This window comes from Diceros bicornis, chromosome 3 (genome assembly GCF_020826845.1).
Source record: "Diceros bicornis minor isolate mBicDic1 chromosome 3, mDicBic1.mat.cur, whole genome shotgun sequence".
NCBI lineage: Eukaryota > Metazoa > Chordata > Mammalia > Perissodactyla > Rhinocerotidae > Diceros > Diceros bicornis.
This window is the reverse complement of record NC_080742.1, coordinates 102,022,534-102,043,106: the sequence shown is the minus strand read 5'-3', so window position 1 is coordinate 102,043,106 and position 20,573 is coordinate 102,022,534. Positions and strand designations below refer to the sequence as shown.

At 46.6% G+C, this 20,573-nt stretch overlaps 1 protein-coding gene across 1 annotated transcript in view; it reads left to right on the top strand.

Annotated features, from left to right (window-relative positions):
- PTPRN2 (protein tyrosine phosphatase receptor type N2) overlaps nucleotides 1-20,573 on the top strand; it is a 911,136-nt gene that overhangs the window by 866,034 nt on the left and 24,529 nt on the right. The window contains exons 17-21 of the mRNA XM_058535313.1: nucleotides 1,005-1,082; nucleotides 10,142-10,261; nucleotides 11,447-11,613; nucleotides 16,770-16,823; nucleotides 18,827-18,891. Of these exons, the coding sequence (XP_058391296.1) occupies nucleotides 1,005-1,082; nucleotides 10,142-10,261; nucleotides 11,447-11,613; nucleotides 16,770-16,823; nucleotides 18,827-18,891 (484 nt within the window). The remainder of the gene's footprint in view (nucleotides 1-1,004; nucleotides 1,083-10,141; nucleotides 10,262-11,446; nucleotides 11,614-16,769; nucleotides 16,824-18,826; nucleotides 18,892-20,573) is intronic.

The window sequence follows — 20,573 nt, the reverse complement described above, 5'->3', positions numbered from 1 at the left end:
GCTTTGTTCTCGTGTTCTTTCTTTTTTTCTCCTGCTTAGTCAGTCTTTGAATTAAACGTTATAATTAAGGTCTTTTAAGCCAAACTTCCCCTACTGAGGCTAGCAGGCTGCACTCGGACAAATCAACTGGCCAGAGAGCCCACCACGCATTCCTCTTTGTTTGTTTGTTTTCATCTGTTGTCTGGCACCGTAGAAACAGAATAGGGAACTAGCTGCTGGAAGGCTGGGCCCCGTCTCCCGGGAGGCGCTCGCCACCCTGTGCCGTAGACACCCGGCGGCATGACTAGCTGTGCCTGAGTCCCTTTCGAGGAAACAGAGAACAGCCCCACGTGAGAGGACTTAACTCTTTCTGGGAGGCAGGATGCAGTTGTAACTGATTCTTCCAGGACCCTGAAGAGCTGCTCACGGGCCTGGAGAGCAGTGCCCTTACCCTGTGCTGAGAGCTCAGGCTGCACCTCCCCCAGCCCGGTGCCTGCAGTCCTAGCAACCGGGCTCATTGTCTGGAACCCGCATGGGGCCTGTATGGCCTGTGGCCAGGCGTGGAGGCCACTCACACTGACACTCGGCTCAACTGCTCGCAGTCACTTGCATCCATGGAGATGTTGCCCATGTTGGTGGTGCTGCCCTCTGCTCCTTCCCTTCATTCCACCACCCTGCCTGGCCCGGCCTGTTAAGTGGGTTAATTTACGTATTGGCTTCTGGTCTACTGGTCTTCATTTCTGCTGATGCCGCTCCCATTACCTCAATATCAGGTGTACGGAAAGCATGCAGACGTGACGCCCAGGCTCCAGGCACAGTACCTCCACCTGTAACCCAGGCTCTCTTTTGACGCAGGAAGGGCAACGAGGAAGAGCAACCCAGGTCTTCTCACTGCTGCAGACGCATGTTCCTGGGGCCTTCGGCGCAGGCGTGCCGCCTTCCCTCCTCCTGAACCGCTGTTTTACTTCCTCGTTTTTTGACCGGCTTTGTAGCTAAACCTTGTTCCTGTAATCTTGTTTCTGCAGATGGATCATGACCCCAGGAATCCTGCGTATATCGCCACCCAGGGACCACTGCCTGCCACCGTGGCTGACTTCTGGCAGGTGAATCTTTTTTCATTAAAATTTTTTTTCTGAAAATAAGATCTTAATAAATTGATTGTGAATAATACCTTGGATTTGATTAAACTGATTCAAACTTGTTTACAGGTGTTCATCCACTTAAAGGAGGAAAAGTGTTCCTCTCTCTGTCTTGAGAATAGTCTCTGCAGGGGGTTCTGGGAAAGTCAGGAAGGATCCAGGACTAGCTGAGGGCCCACTCATGCTCTTTGCCTTACAAGCGTGTTAGTACACAGGTGTCCTCATCCCCGTTCTGTGGGCAAGGCAGGCGGTATCTGGAGCTCACATAACTTACCCCAGCCAACAAGCAGGAAACCGAGATTTGAACATGTCTGCATGGCCCCTGGCTCTTTCCTTCATGCTACTGAAAAAAATAAAACCAACTAACCCCTGTGTTACATTGTTCAAGCTTGTCATCGTGGCGTGGAACCATTAAACTTGGGTGTTAGGGTGGTTCCAAGGACAGGCTTGTCCCACCACCCGTGAGATGCTGAGTTTCCCCTGTGCTGTGCCTACCAAGAGATGGTCCAGCCCGAATGGAGCGCCTCTAGGCACAGGGCACAGTTGTGTTGTGGAATGAGGGATACCAACAGAGTTTCCACTCTACTGTAACCCATTATCCAAAATGTGCATGTGTACGTATGGCGTTGAGGGCCCCCAGTGCGGGTTGTTTTATTTTTACCAACCTTTAGGTCCCAGTCATTACTTCACGTATGCAAGGCTTCGCTTGCCAACAGAATCACAACTTGTTCAGGGCATGTAGACACTTAGCATAAAAATTGCTCACATCCATCCACCACTTACTGTGGACCAGGTCCTGTGTTAAGAGTTAGACATCAACGCTCTCCTGACTCTGAGATGCTCCCCACTGTGTATCTGTTTCTGTGTCCAAATGTCCCTCCTATTGGAAGGTCGCCAGTCATTCAGCTTAGAGTCCATCCAACCAGTGTGACCTCGTCTTAATTTGATGACATCTGCAGAGACCCTGCTTCCAAATAGGGTCACGTTCACAGGTTCCAAGGGGACGTGAATTTTGGGGACACTGTTCCACCCATTACAATGGCTAAGAAGAAAACAGGCATTGGTTGAGCATCTAATATGGCGCCACTGTGACCGGACAAGTGGCTGTTTCAGGAGTCCGGAGAGAGGCCACGGGGGCCAGGGCTGAGAAGGAGGGGCAGGACAAGCAGGGAGCTCCACGGGCTTCAGCAAGGGAAACACAAGACGGGCCCAGCATGCCCATAAATGAGGCGATCTGGAAGAGGGACGGAGGAAGGCTCCTCCGTCTTCTCTTGAACGTGGGGTATCTAGAACATTCTGTCTGTAGCATCTGACTCAGCAGTGCCAGCCCCTCTGGCTTCACCACACTGCAGAATTTCTCGTGTGAGACATGGAAGGAGCCTGTGCATATGTGTTCACGGGTGCGAAGGATTAAGCTTTCTTTGAGAACAGGCATTTCCCTACAGGGAAGTGAGGTCTGTGCACCTGCCAGGAGTCACAGGGCCTGCGGGAGCTTACACACGGTGCCAGCCGTCTCAAAAGGGGCATCAGGACAGCTTTTGTGGAGAAAAGAAGTCTCTGCAGGGCATAAGCCAGGGAGTGGAGGACTTGCTTTGGGTGGCAGGAGTAAGGGACCAGTCCTGGAGGAATTTGGCAAATCCTTGGCATTCCTGTCAGTGTTCCCAGTTCTTTTCCCAAAGCAGACATCACCAATCAACTGTGGAACTCCTCCTGCTGACCCACACGCGGCTCTGCTGTCTCCCTCCACACCCTGTTCTAAGGAACCCTCATCTGTGAAGGGAGTCAGCTCCTTGCCCTCCCTCCTCTCATATTTTTAGAATGAGCTGGCAGAATTATGTGCTTTCTGATGTGGTAGCTTCTGTGTGTCACCACCACAGGCTGGGTGTGCCTTGGAGGCATAACAGTTGTCTCTTAAGCAGAAATTCTGCCAAATTTAGGTGTGTGAGGAGTGTTCGTGGATGTGAAATACAAAGTCAGGGTACGTGACTCTGGGCCAAAGCCCTAGGAATTGGGGTGGTCTTCCCAGGACTTGGACTGGTCGCCATTCCCTGTCCACCATGGGGTAGCGAAGCCGAGAGGAAACTCTTGAATTTCTTGCCTTGTCCACCCTGCTGGACGAATAGGCTAATTTCAGACAGAATCAGAGGCCAGGCACCTCTCCTGGCTGGCGAGCTGGGGCGCAGGCCCCGAGGCACAGCGGCAGAGCACCGGCTCAAGTCAGCAGGAAGTCAGCTGGTTCCCGATTAGTGTTAACGCTTATTGCTGTTATTAACATTTTACCAAAAAAAGTCCACCCATCAATTTCTATTTTCCACTTTCTGAAAGTATTCTGCTGTGAAGTCTTAACTGGGGGAAATGCACTTTCTCCTCTCCAAAAGTGATAGGCTCGATAAATACAGTTTTTATTCTTTAGCACCCATCAATGATAGTTCTTAGGATGGTCAAGAAAAAACCTGAGCTAAGGGCTATGGGAGACCCAAAGAATGTCAAGATTTTTCCTTCCAAGTACTTGCTGGGCCTCGGCGAGTGAGGCAAAAACACAGAAGAAAGAGAACTGCGTTCAACAGAAGTGTGAGCAAGCGGGGTCGGGCACCCAGAGCCAGTGCTGAAGGCCTAAGCTGTGGGGACACCGTGTCTGTTGTGGTGTCTGTGTGCACCTGCAGCTCTGGATCCAGCAGAGATCAAGTTGGAAGACACAGCCCGTTTCCATATTGTGCTCCCGAGCTCACGTCTCCCAGCAGGCTGCCCTGGTCAGCTGACAGATGACCGCTTTGTAGGCATCACCATTAGCCCCCAAGAGCCAGGCGTGGAGCATCCAGAGGTGACTGAGCCTGGCCTTAGTGAAACTCATGGGCCCACACCTCGTTAAAATCCTGCAGAGCTGCGTCTGCTCTGCCAGAGCCTGTTCATCCCCACTCAGACCCCACTCCACATGCAGGTGCCCTAGTGCCGTCCCAAGGCTTCCCAATCTCTAGGACCACCCAGGGTCGAGTGGTCCGTCTTCCTCCTGAGACCATGTCAAATCAGGGCTCGTGATGTCCGGTGACCCTAAGGGGTGTGACTCCGAGAGTGCTAGGAGGTCCCCCAGTCCCTTCGCCTCTGTGATACTCCTGATGGATCGCCCTTGGTTATTCATCCCTAGACATCCTCTGGGTAGTCAACAATGGGAGAGAGAAGTATTTGGAGATTTTCCTGATTCTGGAGTGTTGAGAAGTTGGGCAAGGGGGAAGTTTACTTAGGAGCCCTGTTAACTTACAGATTGGTTGATTTTAAAGCACATTATTTGATTAAATTAAAGGGAAATACAAGAATTGAGGACAGTTTGTTTCTTAGGAAAACCTTGCTTTTTCATACCTGAGTTCATAAGTACTTTAACCACATGCCCTGGATTTTCCAGGACACTTTACTTCAAATATTTAGTCTTGTTGAATTTTCTGTACATAAATTCACAAATCTTTAAAGATGAAATAAAGCTTTTGTCAGATCATCTCATCTAAATTTAGGTTTGAAAACCGTGCTATCTGCAGGGATGTGCGTGATTATGTCGGGCAAGCGTTGCAGCAGAAAGTTCCGGAGTCCTTTCTGTATGCAGGCCACAGTGTCCACTTAGGCTTGGGTGGAAAGTACATATCCTGAGTTTCTTAGTTAACAGATTTTTGTGGATCACAGGTGAAAACATCCAGGCTGTTCTGCTTTTATGTGTAGTGTTGCTTCCCTAGTCTGTCTATTTGTCTGTCTGTCTTCCTTCTTCTCCCTCTCCCCCTCCTCCTGATTCATAAGTGGATCTGATGCTTTTATATGAGGTCCTGATTTTGAAAAGAAGAATGGCAGCCTAACATTGGCACTTCTGTGTAAAGGGACAATATGCATATTCTATCTGAAAGAGGAGCACAGGCCCTGGGACTCTATGTGATGCTAAGTGACGGCACTCCCTCGTGCCCAGGAAGCTTCCTATATAGTCAGACACTGACATAAACACCTCCATGGTGACAGCACAAGGTTGGAGAGAAAAGAAGGCGGGTTTGTAAGTATGTGGCCTAGGTTTGGAAATCCCTAAATGACACCAAGCCATATTGAATCTGCTCGCCAAATAAGCAGGCCGTTCTTTTCAAAAGAACTCTTACTTGACTCTAGTGAAGTGGCAAATGTTTCTTATTTAGATGCATTCTCCTTCTTGCCTGGACAAAAATATTGCTGGTAGAAAAAAATTCCAAAAGCTATTGCTGCTGTTTAGCAAATATCAGATCGTAGCTGTGTGACTGGTTTGGGCTCGGGTGTGATCCGAATGGCTGCAAGGTGTGTGTCTTCCTGCTCGGCCCCTGCCGGGCACGACATTTAATTTCAGCATTGCTACCGATTATGTTGGCTGCCATGAGTCATTGTTTGATCTCTGAAGGAAGCCCACACTGACGTATTTGTTTACTGAAAAACATCAGGTAGGTACGTTACGAGTCATCCGTGGAAGACGTGATAGGATTCCACTACCCTTCGTTTGGTTGGATTACCGTCTCCAAAGTGATGGTCTGACGCGGAATCTGTGACTGTGGCTGAAGCAGAACCAGGCCCTGAGGAGGCTCGAGGCGAGGCTTCTGAGGACTGGCCTCTGGGCAGGGTGAGAGCAGGGTTTGGGGGTCTCTGCTGCAAAAGGGGTTACAGACACGTGTTTCTTCTTCTTTAATCTATTTCAGACCAAACAGTTACAGCTGACTGACATCGGTGAGCTCACAAGGAGTAAAATGCAAGTGCTCTTAAGCCTCATTAACTGACTCCTTGTCCTTTTTAAATATGAGTCAGCGTCTTCATTGCTGGGGTTAAGTTATCTCTGCTCAACCTGTGAGAGGACGTTTACAAGGAAACGAACTGTGCCGTCAGGACTGCAGGGGGACATGTAGCCGGGGGAGAGAAGCTCTCTTCATGTCCAGCAGCTGCAGCTGCATGAAAACAGTTAATGTGCTTTAAAAAAAACCGCTTCTCTGTACGTGAGGCAGGTCCTGGGAAGGCTTTTGCCAGGCAAACCTTTGATAGCATTTTCTTTATCTGTTTTTACAGAAATATTCAAATGATCTCTTTTAAAATTATGCATTGTTTTCAACTAAGCGCCAACTATAATCAATCACTATGCTAGATGCGTTGGCGGGTAGAAATGGCCGCCAGACGAGGGTCTGGTCTTCAGGAGGTGACAGCCTGGTAGAAGACAGACGTGAGAACATAGGTGAGAATACTGCAGGTAGAAGGGAACACATCACGAGAGGTCTAGGTGGAGGGAGGAGACGTTTTCTGCCTGCAGGGACCAGGGTGCTTTTAGAGAAGACGGCCTGGGCGTCTTAACTATTTCAGGGTAACCATCTTTCCTTTAATCAGGCTTTAGTGGGGCCTTGAAAGAGTTTTGTTTGCTAAATATTTAGTATGTGCCCAAAAAAGACTTGGGATGAAGAGACCCTACAGCTCTTTCCATCTGCTTTAATTAGCTTAATACATGAAACTTAGAGTTGACATTTTCAACGCCTGTGAATGATCTGAGGGACGGAATAGAGGACCATGTGTCAATGAGTGTGTTAGTTTCCTGGGGCTGCTGTAACAAATTACCACAAACTGGGGAGCTTAAAACAACAGAAATGTAGTGTCTCACTGCTCTGGAGGCCAGAAGTCCAAAATCGAGGTGTTCACAGGGCCCTGCTCCCTCCAGACTGTCAAGAGGAGGATCCTTCTTCCAGCTTTGAGTGGCCCCAGGCGTTCCTGGTCTGCGGCAGCATCACCCCAGTCCCTGCCTCCGTTGTCACATGGCTATCCCCCGTGTGTCTCAGTCTTCACATGGTGTTTCCCAGTTCTTATAAGGACACCATTCTTAATGGATTGGGACACACACACCCCCACCATCCAGGATAACCTCACCTTTTTAACTTGATGACATCTGCAGAGACCGTATTTCCAAATAAAGTCGCATTCACAGGTACCGGGGATTAGGACTTCAACATATTTTTTCTGGGGGACACAATTTAACCTATCACAGAAACAATATGGATTTTTCTTATCAACAGTGTACAAACTTAGTTGCATCCAATAGCAGCCAAAGTCTGTATTTCGCGTCTCTAGGGCCACCTGTCTGAACTACTTAGTCTCAGCTTTTCCACATGCTGCTGATAACCATGAACAGGTTTCATTCCAAGTATTGTCAGTGTTGTCACCGTGACTTTCCCTTCTGCGTGATCGCTGAGTGACTCAGCTGAGATGGGCTCAAGGGGGTTTTGGCCAAAGTGCTCCGTGGTCACTTAGAACTACGGAGCTGGCCCTTTTGTTCCTGGCGGCACGTGACCACCAGTGAAGTCGCCATGGCTCCCGCCCCCCAGGCACACGGAGTGACAATTTTTAGGCATCCTGGGCCTTCAAGGGAGACCTCCAAGGAGTGGTGCTGTGCATTTGAGAAGAAGCTCACCGAAAAGGGAGGATTTCCAGTTCTTCTCTGAAGCACAGCACCAGTAATTTATACTCGGGATCCAGCGCTTACGGCTCATTTTAATCCACGTTGGCAGCTTTTTCTCATCCAGGGATGGAAGCACTTGCTTCCTGTTTGGGCAAAGTAATCCACTTTACGCCAGATGAAGGCAGCGTGGGCAGGTCTGCAGACGGCCATGGTGCACTCCGGGACATTTCACCATGCCTGCTTGTGACAGGGACTTTGAGTTACCTCTGAGTCTCCTGATGTGTACCAGGTGCTCAGTAAACGTGCCCCAGAAACCAGTAGATGACCCTGAAGGATGTGTTCTCTGACACTGAACTAAACAGAAAGTGCTAGAAATTGCCACTTCTGGTATTCAAACATTCAGCTCTTTAATTTAGTAAACTACTGTTTTCAATAGACTACACCAAGATTAGGTAGGGATTCTGGGTCATTATTTACTTCTTTGAAGAGAAATGTTTAGATTTCTCTAAGATTTGTCACACAAATAGCACCTTCCTAGTGTTGGGTACCAACCAAGCCAAGGAAGACGACAACAGTGAAACCTCTCCCTGTTTAGAAATGGAACCTTAGCTAACTGAAATTTTCACAAGTATCCTATATCCTATATTCCCACCAATATCCACACTCACTGTTCAGTGTATTCTGACGTTGAGCTGGCCACGGTCCCTGGCGGATGGTGGAACACTGGTATGGCCGTGCGCTGAGTCAAGGCACCTTGAGCTGATGCAGGCAGAGCCACAAACGACATTGTGACATGGGTGCCGAAGTGGGCCGCCTATTATTTGATTGAGTAAATTCCCCTCTCTGCTTTTACACACAGTGACCTAAAAAGAAATATTATCCCCAGGAGTGCCTTTGGGATTGTTTGTTTAAATTAAGTTTCATTTGGATTTAATCTTAACCAAATCTTCAGAGAGCCAGGCGGGCTCCCTGAATGGAGGTGCCACATGTGTGGACCAATGAACGCGGCTGCCCGTCTGGAAGGACCCCTCTTTAAGTGAGGGGGCTTCCTAATGTCACACTTGGGTGGCACAAGCAGAGTACCAGATGATTAGTTTATGATCTAGATCATTGTATTTTTATTACACTCATAAAATCTGTGTTTCTCCTCATTTTCGTAATGGCTTCAATGAGCTTCTCCACATTCTAAAGGCACATTAAATTGTCATGTGCTGGAAGGACCGATTTAGGGGGGCAGGTTTGAAAGCCTGGAAAGCTTGAAGTGAGACGCACGGTTTGAATTCTCATCTTGCTGTTGGATGTGCATTAAGGGAAGGGAAAGTATGTGGGTTTGAGCATAATTCATATTTATTTGTGGGCTTTTTTGTAAACACTTCAGCAGTTTCCATTTAATTCCAATATAAATGATACAAAATGAGGTGCCTTAAGAGTATCGACAACTTCTATCACAAGGGAGTATAATCAATATTAAAAGAGGAAAACATCATGCACATGTCTGGTTTTTAAAATGTAATTTAAAGGGGGAATTTAATAACATGAACATGAAGAGAAAGCATTTTATATTCGAGATATGTGGATTTTTAAATAAGATCTTAATTGCTTTGTTATATCCATACTTAAAAGAAATAGAAGCTCTCTTAGATACTAAATTTACATCTGAACGCAGTTGCTTATATATATATTTCTGTGAAGTTACTGTAGCCCCCTGCAGGAAAGCAGACTCCTCTTACTGTATAATTTATTATGCTGATAAACGTCTGCACCCCCGCCTCAGTGCACCCCATAGAATTCATGGTTTTTGGTAATTGTGCTCTGAGTATTAATACACAGGCTCACAGCCACAAAGTTGCAAGTTGTATTTGGGAAGGAGTTGAGTTGGAGGGCTTTTATTCTTTGCCATTTCTCTGTGTTTAAACGTGCGTGCATGTGTTTATTGTGTCTTGGAGTTGTTTTTTAATGTGGCTGTTATGATGTATTAAATCAGTCTTGGACTTGCTTTAATTTGAATAGTACTGCTCTATTTTGGTATAAGTAATGAAATTCCAGTGGTGAGCTGCTGCTTTCTGTAATGCACTTGGAAAAGAATCCCTCCAGAGCCTGCCTCCAGTAGGATAGCAGCTTCACAGAGCAAAACGTTTCTCTAGTCACACAAAGTAATGACGACTACCGAAAAATGAGCGTGTCAAGGGATTTTTGTGTGCGTCGCACGGAGAAGTGGGCATTTCTGTTGGGGCAGCAGCCAGCCTGCCGTGGAAGGGGCAACATCGGATGCACGTTGTCTGTGTGTTGCGTTATAGAAGGTCTCCCTTCGAGATCAGAAGTTGGGAAGCCAAACAGCTGAGCGTGCAACTGAGGAGGTTTTAAAAGGTGCAGAGTGAATTCACTGGGTTCTTTTTTTTTAGTGTTTCATGGAACGTGCAAAATATGGGGCCAGCGTATTCAGAGATGCGACAGCAGCTGCAGAGTAAAAGTGTCTAATGAAAATGAAATAAATTTCCTGTGAATGGAATAAATTTGGACTGTTCTCTGGGTGCAGTAATTACACGTGTCACGCGGTGAGGAGCCAGTCACGCCGCGGCCACGGGCCTTTCTTTGTCTGCAGATGGTGTGGGAGAGCGGCTGTGTGGTTATCGTCATGCTGACCCCCCTCTCGGAGAACGGCGTCAGACAGTGCTACCACTACTGGCCGGACGAAGGCTCCAACCTTTATCACATCTACGAGGTACCCACAAAGGCACCCCCCACCCCTGGGCCTCATGGCAGACGCGGGGACCTGCCTGGCGAGGAGAGCCTGCCGCTGTCCGCATTGAGGCCACACTGTGCAGTCAGGTCCCCGCCAGGAGCCGGCCCCTCGGGGGAGGCTGGCAAGTGGGCCTGTGGGGCCAATGGGGGCCAGGCATCCCCAGGACCCCGAGATCAGTAGACACCCAGACCCTCCAAACAGCCGTGCCTCAGTGACTCGGACTCTGACGTAAAGAGCATGGTTTCCATTTTTAAAGTTTTATGAATCCAAATGCGGACAGAAAGGGCAAAAAAATATGTTCCTCACAGGGTGGTCCATGAGCTAGGTCCCAAATCACAGGCCTTTTAGTGGGACGGTTTTCAGAAAAAGACCTGCCGTTACGCTCATTGCTCATTGCTCCCTGTGCGCCCGTGTCTCCCACCGCCGTGCTCCGAGGCTCGGCTCGTGTTGCAGCGCTCCGCCTTTTATTTGAGGACGGCCTGCTGGCAAGCTTGTTTCTGTTGCTGGGTTCCCACCCGCATCAAGAAGGAGCTATGTAAACTTGCGCAGTTAAACCAGCACCAGATGCATCCTTTGGCTCTGTTTTGCATTCAAGTTAGTCCGAATGCGGAAGTCCCACCGTAGGAACCGTGTTAGCAGCCTAACTATTAATCCTAAATCACATAGTTGTGGCTTTGGGGTCACTGCAAATGGGCTTAAACTCGAGAAGAGCGAGCGCTCAGGTCACGTCAGTGTATCTGCGAGAAGCCTTTGGCCCCCTCTTTCTACATCCAGGTAGTGCCGTCTGTGCTGCAATTTAAGTTAGAGTGGAACTCCGCTGGTATTTTTGTTCAAAGGTATAATTTTTCTCCAGTGATATGGCTTAAAAATACAAAAGACAAAAAATGGAATAGTTTTATAACATATTTTTCTTATAATTTGACTATTATGCCCCTATGTAACATTAAACAAAAAAACCCACCAAGTTAGCTTTTGTCTAAACCATGTTGAAATTGAGAAGGTGGGAGGGGGCCATTGAGTCAGTTGTCAACCCACCTGCGATGTAAAATTTGTCGTCCTTATAGTGTTTACCCTTCTCTCCTCAGTGTAGCTCCGTGCTGGGCAAAGTTGTAGGCCCCCCATGCCCACGCCTGGCTCTGTCTCCCTCTCCTCCTTTCCACCCAGGTGAACCTGGTCTCTGAGCACATCTGGTGTGAGGATTTCCTCGTGAGGAGCTTTTATCTGAAGAACCTTCAAACCAACGAGACGCGCACCGTGACCCAATTCCACTTCCTGAGCTGGTATGACCAGGGAGTGCCTTCCTCCACGAGGTCCCTTCTGGATTTCCGCAGGTATGACAAACAGCCCTCAAGCAGGCTAACGAATTCAGAGGGTTGACTCAGATAGAAGGGAGCACAGTTCAATACCAGATCTCCTTGTGTCTAAGATGCCATTAGCTGTAAGATGTTCCATCTGTGCTATATTAACATAGTATAAATATATTTATATTATATGTAGGGGAGGGAAATTACATTAATTGTACATATTGATTGAAAGATGTTTTCTAGTTTTAGATGCGTTAAAATGTGAGGGGGGAATAGGTGTCTTAGAATTGTGGAAATATGGTCATTATTTTTCATAAGACTCTTCAAGTGATGAAGAGTCCCAACGTTTCTATTTCATAGAATATGGATGAATAAAACCCAGATTTTTAGTTTGGATACTCATCTAGTTAGATATGACAATGAGATTTAACAAGCGTAGGCCCAGATTCTAAAATGGATCATCTTGGATGAAAGCCTGGATATAGTTAGCACATGACTGTATGTATTTTTAGTGCAGTTTTGAAACTGACAGTTTAAAAACATCCAGTCTTTTGTTCATGCTCTAGTCAGCTAGTCATCCAATGCGTTGTCTTGTTTTAAAGTGTGTTTATTGAACCATTGAAATGAATGCTAGACTCCGTCTTGCAGGAAGATATTGACAAGGCAAAAAAAGCAAAATTTAAGATGGAAGCTTTGATTGTACATCAGGTTTGGTGAAAGTTGGCTAGCAACTGGCTATTTAATGGTGGTAAATGGATCAACAACTACGAGGAAAGTGAAGGTGTTGAGCAGCATCAGTACCAAGTTCTAAGTTTCATTGAACCTCTCTTGCATTGAACTGGTTGGAAACCCACCTAGTAAGGACAACAGATACATTTTGAAAACACAGAATTAGAGAATAAGGACAAAATGCACCTACTCCAGCCTCGTACACCATCACAAAGTGATCTGTATCTGAACGGCCATCCATCCCTGAGTCCACAGTTATGTAATTGGAGGGAGGTGGGAAAGGCAAGTATTGTCATAAAGATGGGGATGCAGGCTTATCTCTGGATTTCTTGAATTTGTATCTTAGAGATTCTTAAGGTTATTGGGATACTGTTTCTTTTCCCTTTAGTCTACTTTGAAAAACAAAACAAATCTTTTTATTTGGGTAGATTTTTGGATCAAATACCATGTGAAAGAGCTCAAGGAGAGACAGGCATTGGCGTCACAGCCATTAATACACATTTGGTGACCCCGTCCCTACTCCATCACCTCTCCCAAAGAGCAGAGGGGGCGCGATGCATCAAATCCCGAACACGTCCGAAAACAGTGCCTACACGCAGTGCCTTCCCAATCCATCCTAATTTCCTGGCTATTTTTTACATTTTCTTGATACAAATTTATTTCTAAAGACATGCTATCTAAAAATCTTACCTAGGGCACATTTCCTGAGATAGCGTCTTCAAAAAACAGTCATTACTGGCAAAATGGATGAAGCTACAAAGATGGCAGTTCATCTGAATCCGTCTTTATGCTCATCCAGTGTGTTTGTACATATATGCATATGGGCATATTTCTATATCCATATCCATGTATGGAATTGAACAATACATAACCAACCCTCTGTGCTTACAATTTGTCATGAAGAAAAATTGGACTCCCAAAATTCCCTTTCGCCAGAGTCTTAGGAGATAGAGCTCATGTTAAAAGGAACACGAACCCCCAGACACGGTTTTGAAAGTCTCATTAGAATCAAAAGGCTTTCTGGCTCACCTTATCTGGTACTCCCCGCTATTTCAGACGAGGCTGCCTTTCATGCATTAACTGACAATGGGTATGAGTGATCACATTGTCAGAGAGCATCATGCTCAGACACGTATTGCTGCTTTGTGATTGCCTATGCAAAATAGCCACCACGTTTCAGGGATCGGAGAGGTGCGACGGCTTCTGGAGCCGCTGGTCATTTCAGTGCAACAGGCTTTCCAGTATTCCTTTGAACAGTAGACCAGCGTTCACTCTCGCTCTGGCCTAGTGTGCTCGCCAGGCACCGAGATGTGTAATTAAATACTTCTGGAGCCCAGAGGGAGCACATTTACACTTTAAAGAGAAACTGCTAAGCTAAGAGATAATTAGCATCACATGTGAGGGCTTTGCTTTAAAAACATTCTCTCTCTCTCTCTCTCTCTCTCTGTCATTCTCTCCCTTCTTGCTGTGTGCCACGACATTCACTAACGCTGCTCACTCTAAAAATGGACAAACCCTTACCTTGCCAGCTAATTAGCGGTGGCCAGTGTCATTTTTGTGATGTTGCAGCTAGTAATATGAGCCCAGTTGCATAGTCACAAAAGTGATCATTGGAAACTGTGACTGTACTGCAGGGACAGTGTGGGAAGCCCCTTTTCTGAGCTTCTAACGACCTCTGACCTTTGCTTGCTGTTGGTTGCATGATGGTTCCTTCTCACTCAGTGACCGTGGGTTGGTTTGTATTACTAATCGTTCTTTCTCAGTGAATGCCTCCTGCTGAAGTGTATATGTTTCCTAATGTGTGCCACCTTTGCTTACCGATGATTTGTTCTGATAGAGTCAAATGAGACAGCTGCATATGGCTCACCTTCCCGATAATCCGCGTCCCTATCTCGGGTCGACCAGATGAACGCTCTGTTGACTATGTGGTGCCTTTGCTTCTCTCTCTGTGATGTTTGATGTTGTAATAACACAAGCACATGATTCTTTGTAAATAAAATTCTGATCCGTAGCAGCACAATATATTTATACCGCTCGTCTCCTTGATTTCTTGTGGCTGTTTGTAAGTAGGTTTCGCACGGGGCGGGGCTGGCGTGGATATTAAAATTACAGCGAAACCTTCCCAGGTCCTGCTGAGGTAGCCAGTCACGACATGTTGGAGAAAACAATATTTAAATATACCATAAAATAAAGACAGGAATTGCAGGAATGCAGAAGCAAGTCGCAGCCATAGTAGCCAGTAATTTGCTTTTTAGCAATATTTCTTAACCAGGGAGGTTATTCTGACCGTGTTTTGCCAAAGAGGTGGCCGACTAGCTGTAAATGGGACACTGCTGTTCCACTAATTCCTTACATTTAACTTTTCTGAAACCAGTACGGCTTAAAGAAGGTTATCTGGTTGTTTATTTTTTTTAATGTACTTTTTTTGTGCTTGGTCCCATCAGAAAAAAATGACCAAAACCTGGTGATTGACCAGTGTGTGAACAAGCAAACGTTGAGTTGAGTCTTTACAAACACAGGCTGGACCGTCGAGTGTGAATATAACAGAATGTTGCAGGTGCAGAGCTGGGGTGGTTCACCTTCAAAAGACTCCGTGACTGAGAAATTTTCAGTAAAATCTTCTGTTTGAAAGTGAAAGGCCTGTAGAGAAAAAGCCACCCCAGATCTGATCTGACAGTTGAGCTTGCTTGATTCTGCACACACATGCGTGCGTCCATGCACGAACACACACACGTACACACAGCCTTGGTTGAACTAGGGGGCTTCAAGTTGCTCACACTTGAGATACATCCTTAGAGTCTGGCATCTATTTCGTCAGAGCTAAAGCTCGCGTTCCTCTACGACCCGAGTTAAGAATAGGAGGTTTTAGAAGGAGAAAGGAATGATCTATTTTCCCATCTGTTTTATTCTCAAAGGGCCAAGAATTTTTCAGGCATTCTGGCTACACGTTGATTTTAATGAGTTCACTTTCACTTTCTTTACCTTTCTCCCTAAACCTTAACATTGTGGGATACATCAAAAGCAAGAAAAGGCTCCAGCAGAAATGGTGACCCCGCATGGGGACACTGAGCCCCTTGTTTCACCCGTGCTTCTGGGCCCTCTCGTCTGTAAGCGTTCTTGGGTGGTCTGCAAGCTTCAGATGGAGGGGAGCAGCCACAGCTCACATGTTGCCCTCAATGGGCTTGGAGCGGCCCAGCTCAGGCGTGTCGCTTGTCCGCTCCAGGCTCTGCTCCTGCATCTTCCACGCGCTGTTCCAGGCGGGGCACAGGCCTCACTTCAAAAGCACCTCATTCTGTTCCTTCCATAAAGGAAGTAGAAAAAAACAAAACCACTGTGATGGTTGGGTACATGACATGAGAATATCCGCTCGGTTCGTAGTCAGCTCCTGCACTCGGCCCCCCAACCCCCCTCCTCCTGTCCTCTCGGCCTGTAGGGTTTTATAGCAAAGCAGCCAGTGGATTGAATTTTCACTTTCACCTGACAACTTCCATGCTGGGCAGGCAAGCCTTTGCAAAGAAATGGACATTGGCCCGTTTCTGGTACAAGGAAAAAGATTTTTCTGTACTGTCATTCTTTTTTAAATTTTACTTCTTGTCTTATATTGTAGAAATTCATACGTCACACTTAGAACACACTCCTTCACACGCAGTTTTTCCTTGCAATAAACCAAGATTCTGTCTTTAATTTTCTTTATTCAGAAATATTTTACTGAGAACTTTGATGTACTTTGTAAACATGTTTACTTGTTTCGCTGACAAAAAAAATTTGGAGTTTCTACAGTGAATTTTAAATCAGCCCTCTGTTTTGACTTAGGGCTTGGTTACAAAATCTTCATCTAGGCTTATTGTTAATTTTCGTAAATTTTGATTTAAAATCTGCACAACGGAGTTGTTTTTAAACATAACTCAAATTCATAAAAATGGAAAGACTTGTCTTGGACGTAATTGAAGTTTCTCCGTAATTTAGATATCCTTACAAAATTGACAGATCAAAAAGGATCTTAAAGATGCTGTTTTGAGATAATATAGTAATGTTACATCCCAATATGATGTCTAGACTATAAGAAATTTTGAGCATAAATTGCAAAACTCAAAAATTTCAGTGAAGAATCTAGACACGCGTATCACAACAAAAAAAAGTCAAATTACCTGAAGCAACAAAAGAAAGGGGTGGGGGGGGTCCATTGACCTAAGACCTTGAGTTCATTCTTGTAAAGGGAAAAAGAAAATTGTGAAAATGTAAGATTTGTTTTTAAAGCTCTGTTTAATAATTTAATATTGAAAAATAAATCTTTGAAAATGTGTGTGTAATTTTTATTTTCTTTGTCAAAACAGGCTATTGCAAATTGATGTCAAAGATAGGGTCTCTTTGCTTTGGCTTATTAATTAATTTGGATCTCATAATACAAGAGCCGTAGTTCATAACCATAATTTCTGTGTCTCTTTCTATTTCAGAAAAGTAAACAAGTGCTACAGGGGCCGTTCTTGTCCAATAATTGTGCACTGCAGGCAAGTACAACTTTTAAAATGGATTAAGAAGTGTTCACTACCTCCAAAAGTAAACTACAATTAAATATAAAAGTTGAACTTTCTAATTGCTTAATAAATACATCAAACTGGTACTTCTACAGGAAACCAAAGGTGTAAACTTAATTTTCTATGCCATTTACTAAACGAAGCTGTGTGTTTATTTCACTGCACATGGTGTTTTCTTTCTGGCCAGCCCCAGTGCTGGGGGCCGTCATCTATTTCCATGTGTTTGTACCCACCACCTTGTTTTTTCTTAAACCCCCGTGGTGCCACTACATGAACACTCTGAGACGATGTTTTTGATCTACTGCATTGTCTCAGCCACCAGTACACTCAGCTGAGGTTTGGAACCCTACCCTGCGCAGACAGTGGAAGTGCTCGGGGCCAGTTATGAATAGGGACAAACCTGTCACTACAAGAGGAGTGGCCACCTCCAGCTTGTTGTGTGAGGCTGGGCCTTTGGGTGAACATTCAGTGGCTCGTATCCTTAAGTCTGTTCCACCCACACCAGGAAGAATAGATCCAGTGGAAGAAAGCTCACTCCAAGGGGGTTTCTTGTACTGGGCTCGATGCCCACCTATTTTTGGTGAAGAACCGTACTTCACTTTCTAGAATTGTTGTAGAATGTTCCTTTCTGCCTGGGATAAAAAGGAAATATGTCTCCAAAGATCAAACACCAAGTCTGTCGATTCAATCAAAAGTGAGCGTGTGTGTGTGCGCGCGCACGCGCATGCATACATGTGTGGTGCATTTCTGTGTCAGTCGTGCGAGAGGAGGAAGCGAACAGAGTATGGTTTGGGGTCCTCAAAGAGTAGAATAGAACATCTTTTACCCACAGATGTCCCAGGACGAGCTACAGTTAGTTGGAAGGTTTGTGTAGTAGATCTCAGAACAGTGGTCTGAAGAGAAGTCGTGCACAGAGAGGGAGCCCTCAGACGCAGAGAGCAGCTGTGGCTGCTCATATCGAGGGTACAGGTCAGAGGCCGGGCAGGCTCTGTGCATCTCCTCTAAGACAGTGAAGATGGACACGTGAAAGTACAGTGTGTGGGATATTTATCTTTCCAACTGCAGCTTTTTTCAGCCACGTGTTTGAGAAAACATGTTAAAGCCAAGCCCAGAGATTCTTTACTGTAGGAAGAACATCTCACACTCGCGTAGCTTGGTGACACATCCACGTGGGGAAGGAAGTGGCTTACACATTCCTTGCGAGCTTCGTTCTCTTTCATTCGCTATTGTTGAGGCACAATTCAAAACATTTTTACAACTCCAGATGGTCAATATTCCAGTTGTAGCTGGGAGATGAGGCAGAAACGAAAGGAGGCTCTGCTAAGTGACGAGTGACACCTGTGCCTCCGCTTCTGCAAGGGAGAGGTGGGGTCTACCGGGCGGGGGGTGGGGGGGGGCGGGCGCCAGGCCCAGGGATGCCCGGCACCCTCCCTCTCTGCCGGGAGCTCACCCGCCCTTGCTCACAGAGAGACCTGCCCATACTGTGAATACAAATGCCGTCAACCCAGACACAGCCAGACGTTTCTTTATTTCGTTTTTTTCTGACAAAATTTCCCATATCTTTGGCCAAAGAGGGGGAAAGAGAAGAAACAAGTCTACGCAGGCACAATAGCTAATCCACAGTGCTGCTCGAGCTTAAAGCTCTCTGGTTTCCTTCCTGCTTCCTCCTCCCCCTCCTCCCTTCTTCCCTCTTCCCCTCCTCCCCTCTCCCCCCTCCCCTTCCTCCTCTCCCTCCCCCTCCTCCTCCCTCCTTCCCCCTCCCCTTCCTCCTCTCCCTCCCCCTCCACCTCCTGCCCCTCCTTCTCCACCCCGTCTCCCACCCTGTGATTCTTCCTCACTCGCTTTCTTCCTTTCTCTCCAGTTCACAGCCTTCCTCTCCCCTTGCAGGCCGCACTTAAACACAGAAGGAAATAAGCTGTCTCTGGCTTTGTTGGGCCTGGGGATAACTGTTTTCATCTCTCTCCTTCTGTTGACAGCGACGGCGCGGGCAGGAGTGGCACCTACGTCCTGATCGACATGGTTCTCAATAAGATGGCCAAAGGTGAGACTCGGAGCTCAGAGCCGGGATGGCGTTGCTATGGCAACCTCGGGTGTAATATTCACAGAAGGCCTTGGAAAAAATTAGCTGATTGTTGTCCCTTCCTCGAATCATATGAAAGCTGTTTGCAGCAAGCACGGTTCTTGCTGAGGGTTCTCCTTTGTTACCAGCCTCCACCCAGCGTCCAGCACTGGGCTCAGCACGCAGAGGTGCTGGATAAGCACTTGCTGAATACGTTAGGTATTAACATCGGCGTCAAGGAGAAGGCAACCTTTGGATCTTTAAAGTCGTAGCAGTTCAGAATATCCCTAAAGTGTTCCCTACAAACCTTCCCTGTTATTACAACTCTATTTGCAGAATATCATTTAGTTTTCGTTCTAGAGTCACCTAAAATCTCTGGTTGTAATTGTCAAATATAAATCACCTTGCCTCACATACACCTTTTGAACACTGCTTTTTTAACATCTTTTTATCTAAGTGAATCCCTGTCTGTATTCCTGGATCTTTTCCTCCCCGAGACAGCATGCAAGGCCTTAGCCTTGAAGCCTCCTCATGGGAGAGCCCAGTGGTGTGTGGAGAACTGACCTGTGAGTGGTTCCAGCTCTGCCTGGATGAGTGTTATCACTCTGGGCACAGTTCACCCTCCGGGCCCCTCTCCTCCCATGAAATCATGGGGCTTGAGCTAGTCTGGCATTTCTCAGGATGTGTTCTGCAGAACAAGCCCGTGGGGGCCCTGCACAGACCAAAGAGAGCGCTCCATAGTCAAGCCGGGGAGAAGATTCCTGCTGGACCCGCCTCTTGGAGAACCATGCGTGTTAGCTCAGAGCCTGGGGAAAGCTGCCGTGGGGAGACCTGTCCAGATTCTCAGACCCGGCAGCGCCCACACCTGTCTGGAGAGACACCATTTTTGTCGTGATGTTGCTCAGCGTCCCCTGGAACCTAGGAGAGAACGCTGAAATGGGTGACCTTTTATGGTCTCTTTCCCACCTGTGAATAAATCATTCTGTCTCAACACGCACATGCACGCACATGCACATGTGTGTTCTTACATAGAGACTTCCACCTTCCAGAACGTGCGTTCTTCATCCTTTGCCCAGCAGTTTTTTTACACATTTTCACACAAGTGTCAGCAACTCTAAAATAGGCCTTTCCCTGACTCCATTTTCTTCTGGTTAAAAGACAAATAGAACACATGTTCAGCCCAAGGGTATAGATATGTGAAGATAAACCAGTAGCTCATTGGTTCACATCCGAGGACTAGAGAGCTTGGGTAAATTATCTCACGCCCACAACTCGGTACTAGAGGACTGGGACCCGCACCCCAGGCTCTCCCCCCCCAACCTGATGTCTGTGGGCGCCTCTGCTGGTGCTGGGGAGACGATGGAGTTGCTTTTGCACCATCGAATAATACTGTAAGCACCTAAATTACTGCTGGTGATGTGCAAACAAAGAGACAAACTAACACCAAATGCAGATGCTCCTATGTGGCTCTTAATAAGTGTTTTGTTTTTAGATCATAACATAATCCTGACTTTTTTAGTTAAAAGGTCATTCGTTCCCTATCCATTAGTGCCGCTGTGTCTCATCAAATACATCTCCTCATTTGCAAATGTGCACTTACTGGGCGCCTGGAGCTCTCGCTGGAATTTGTATTTCTTCCCCATCATCCACCCTCCCTTCTCCGT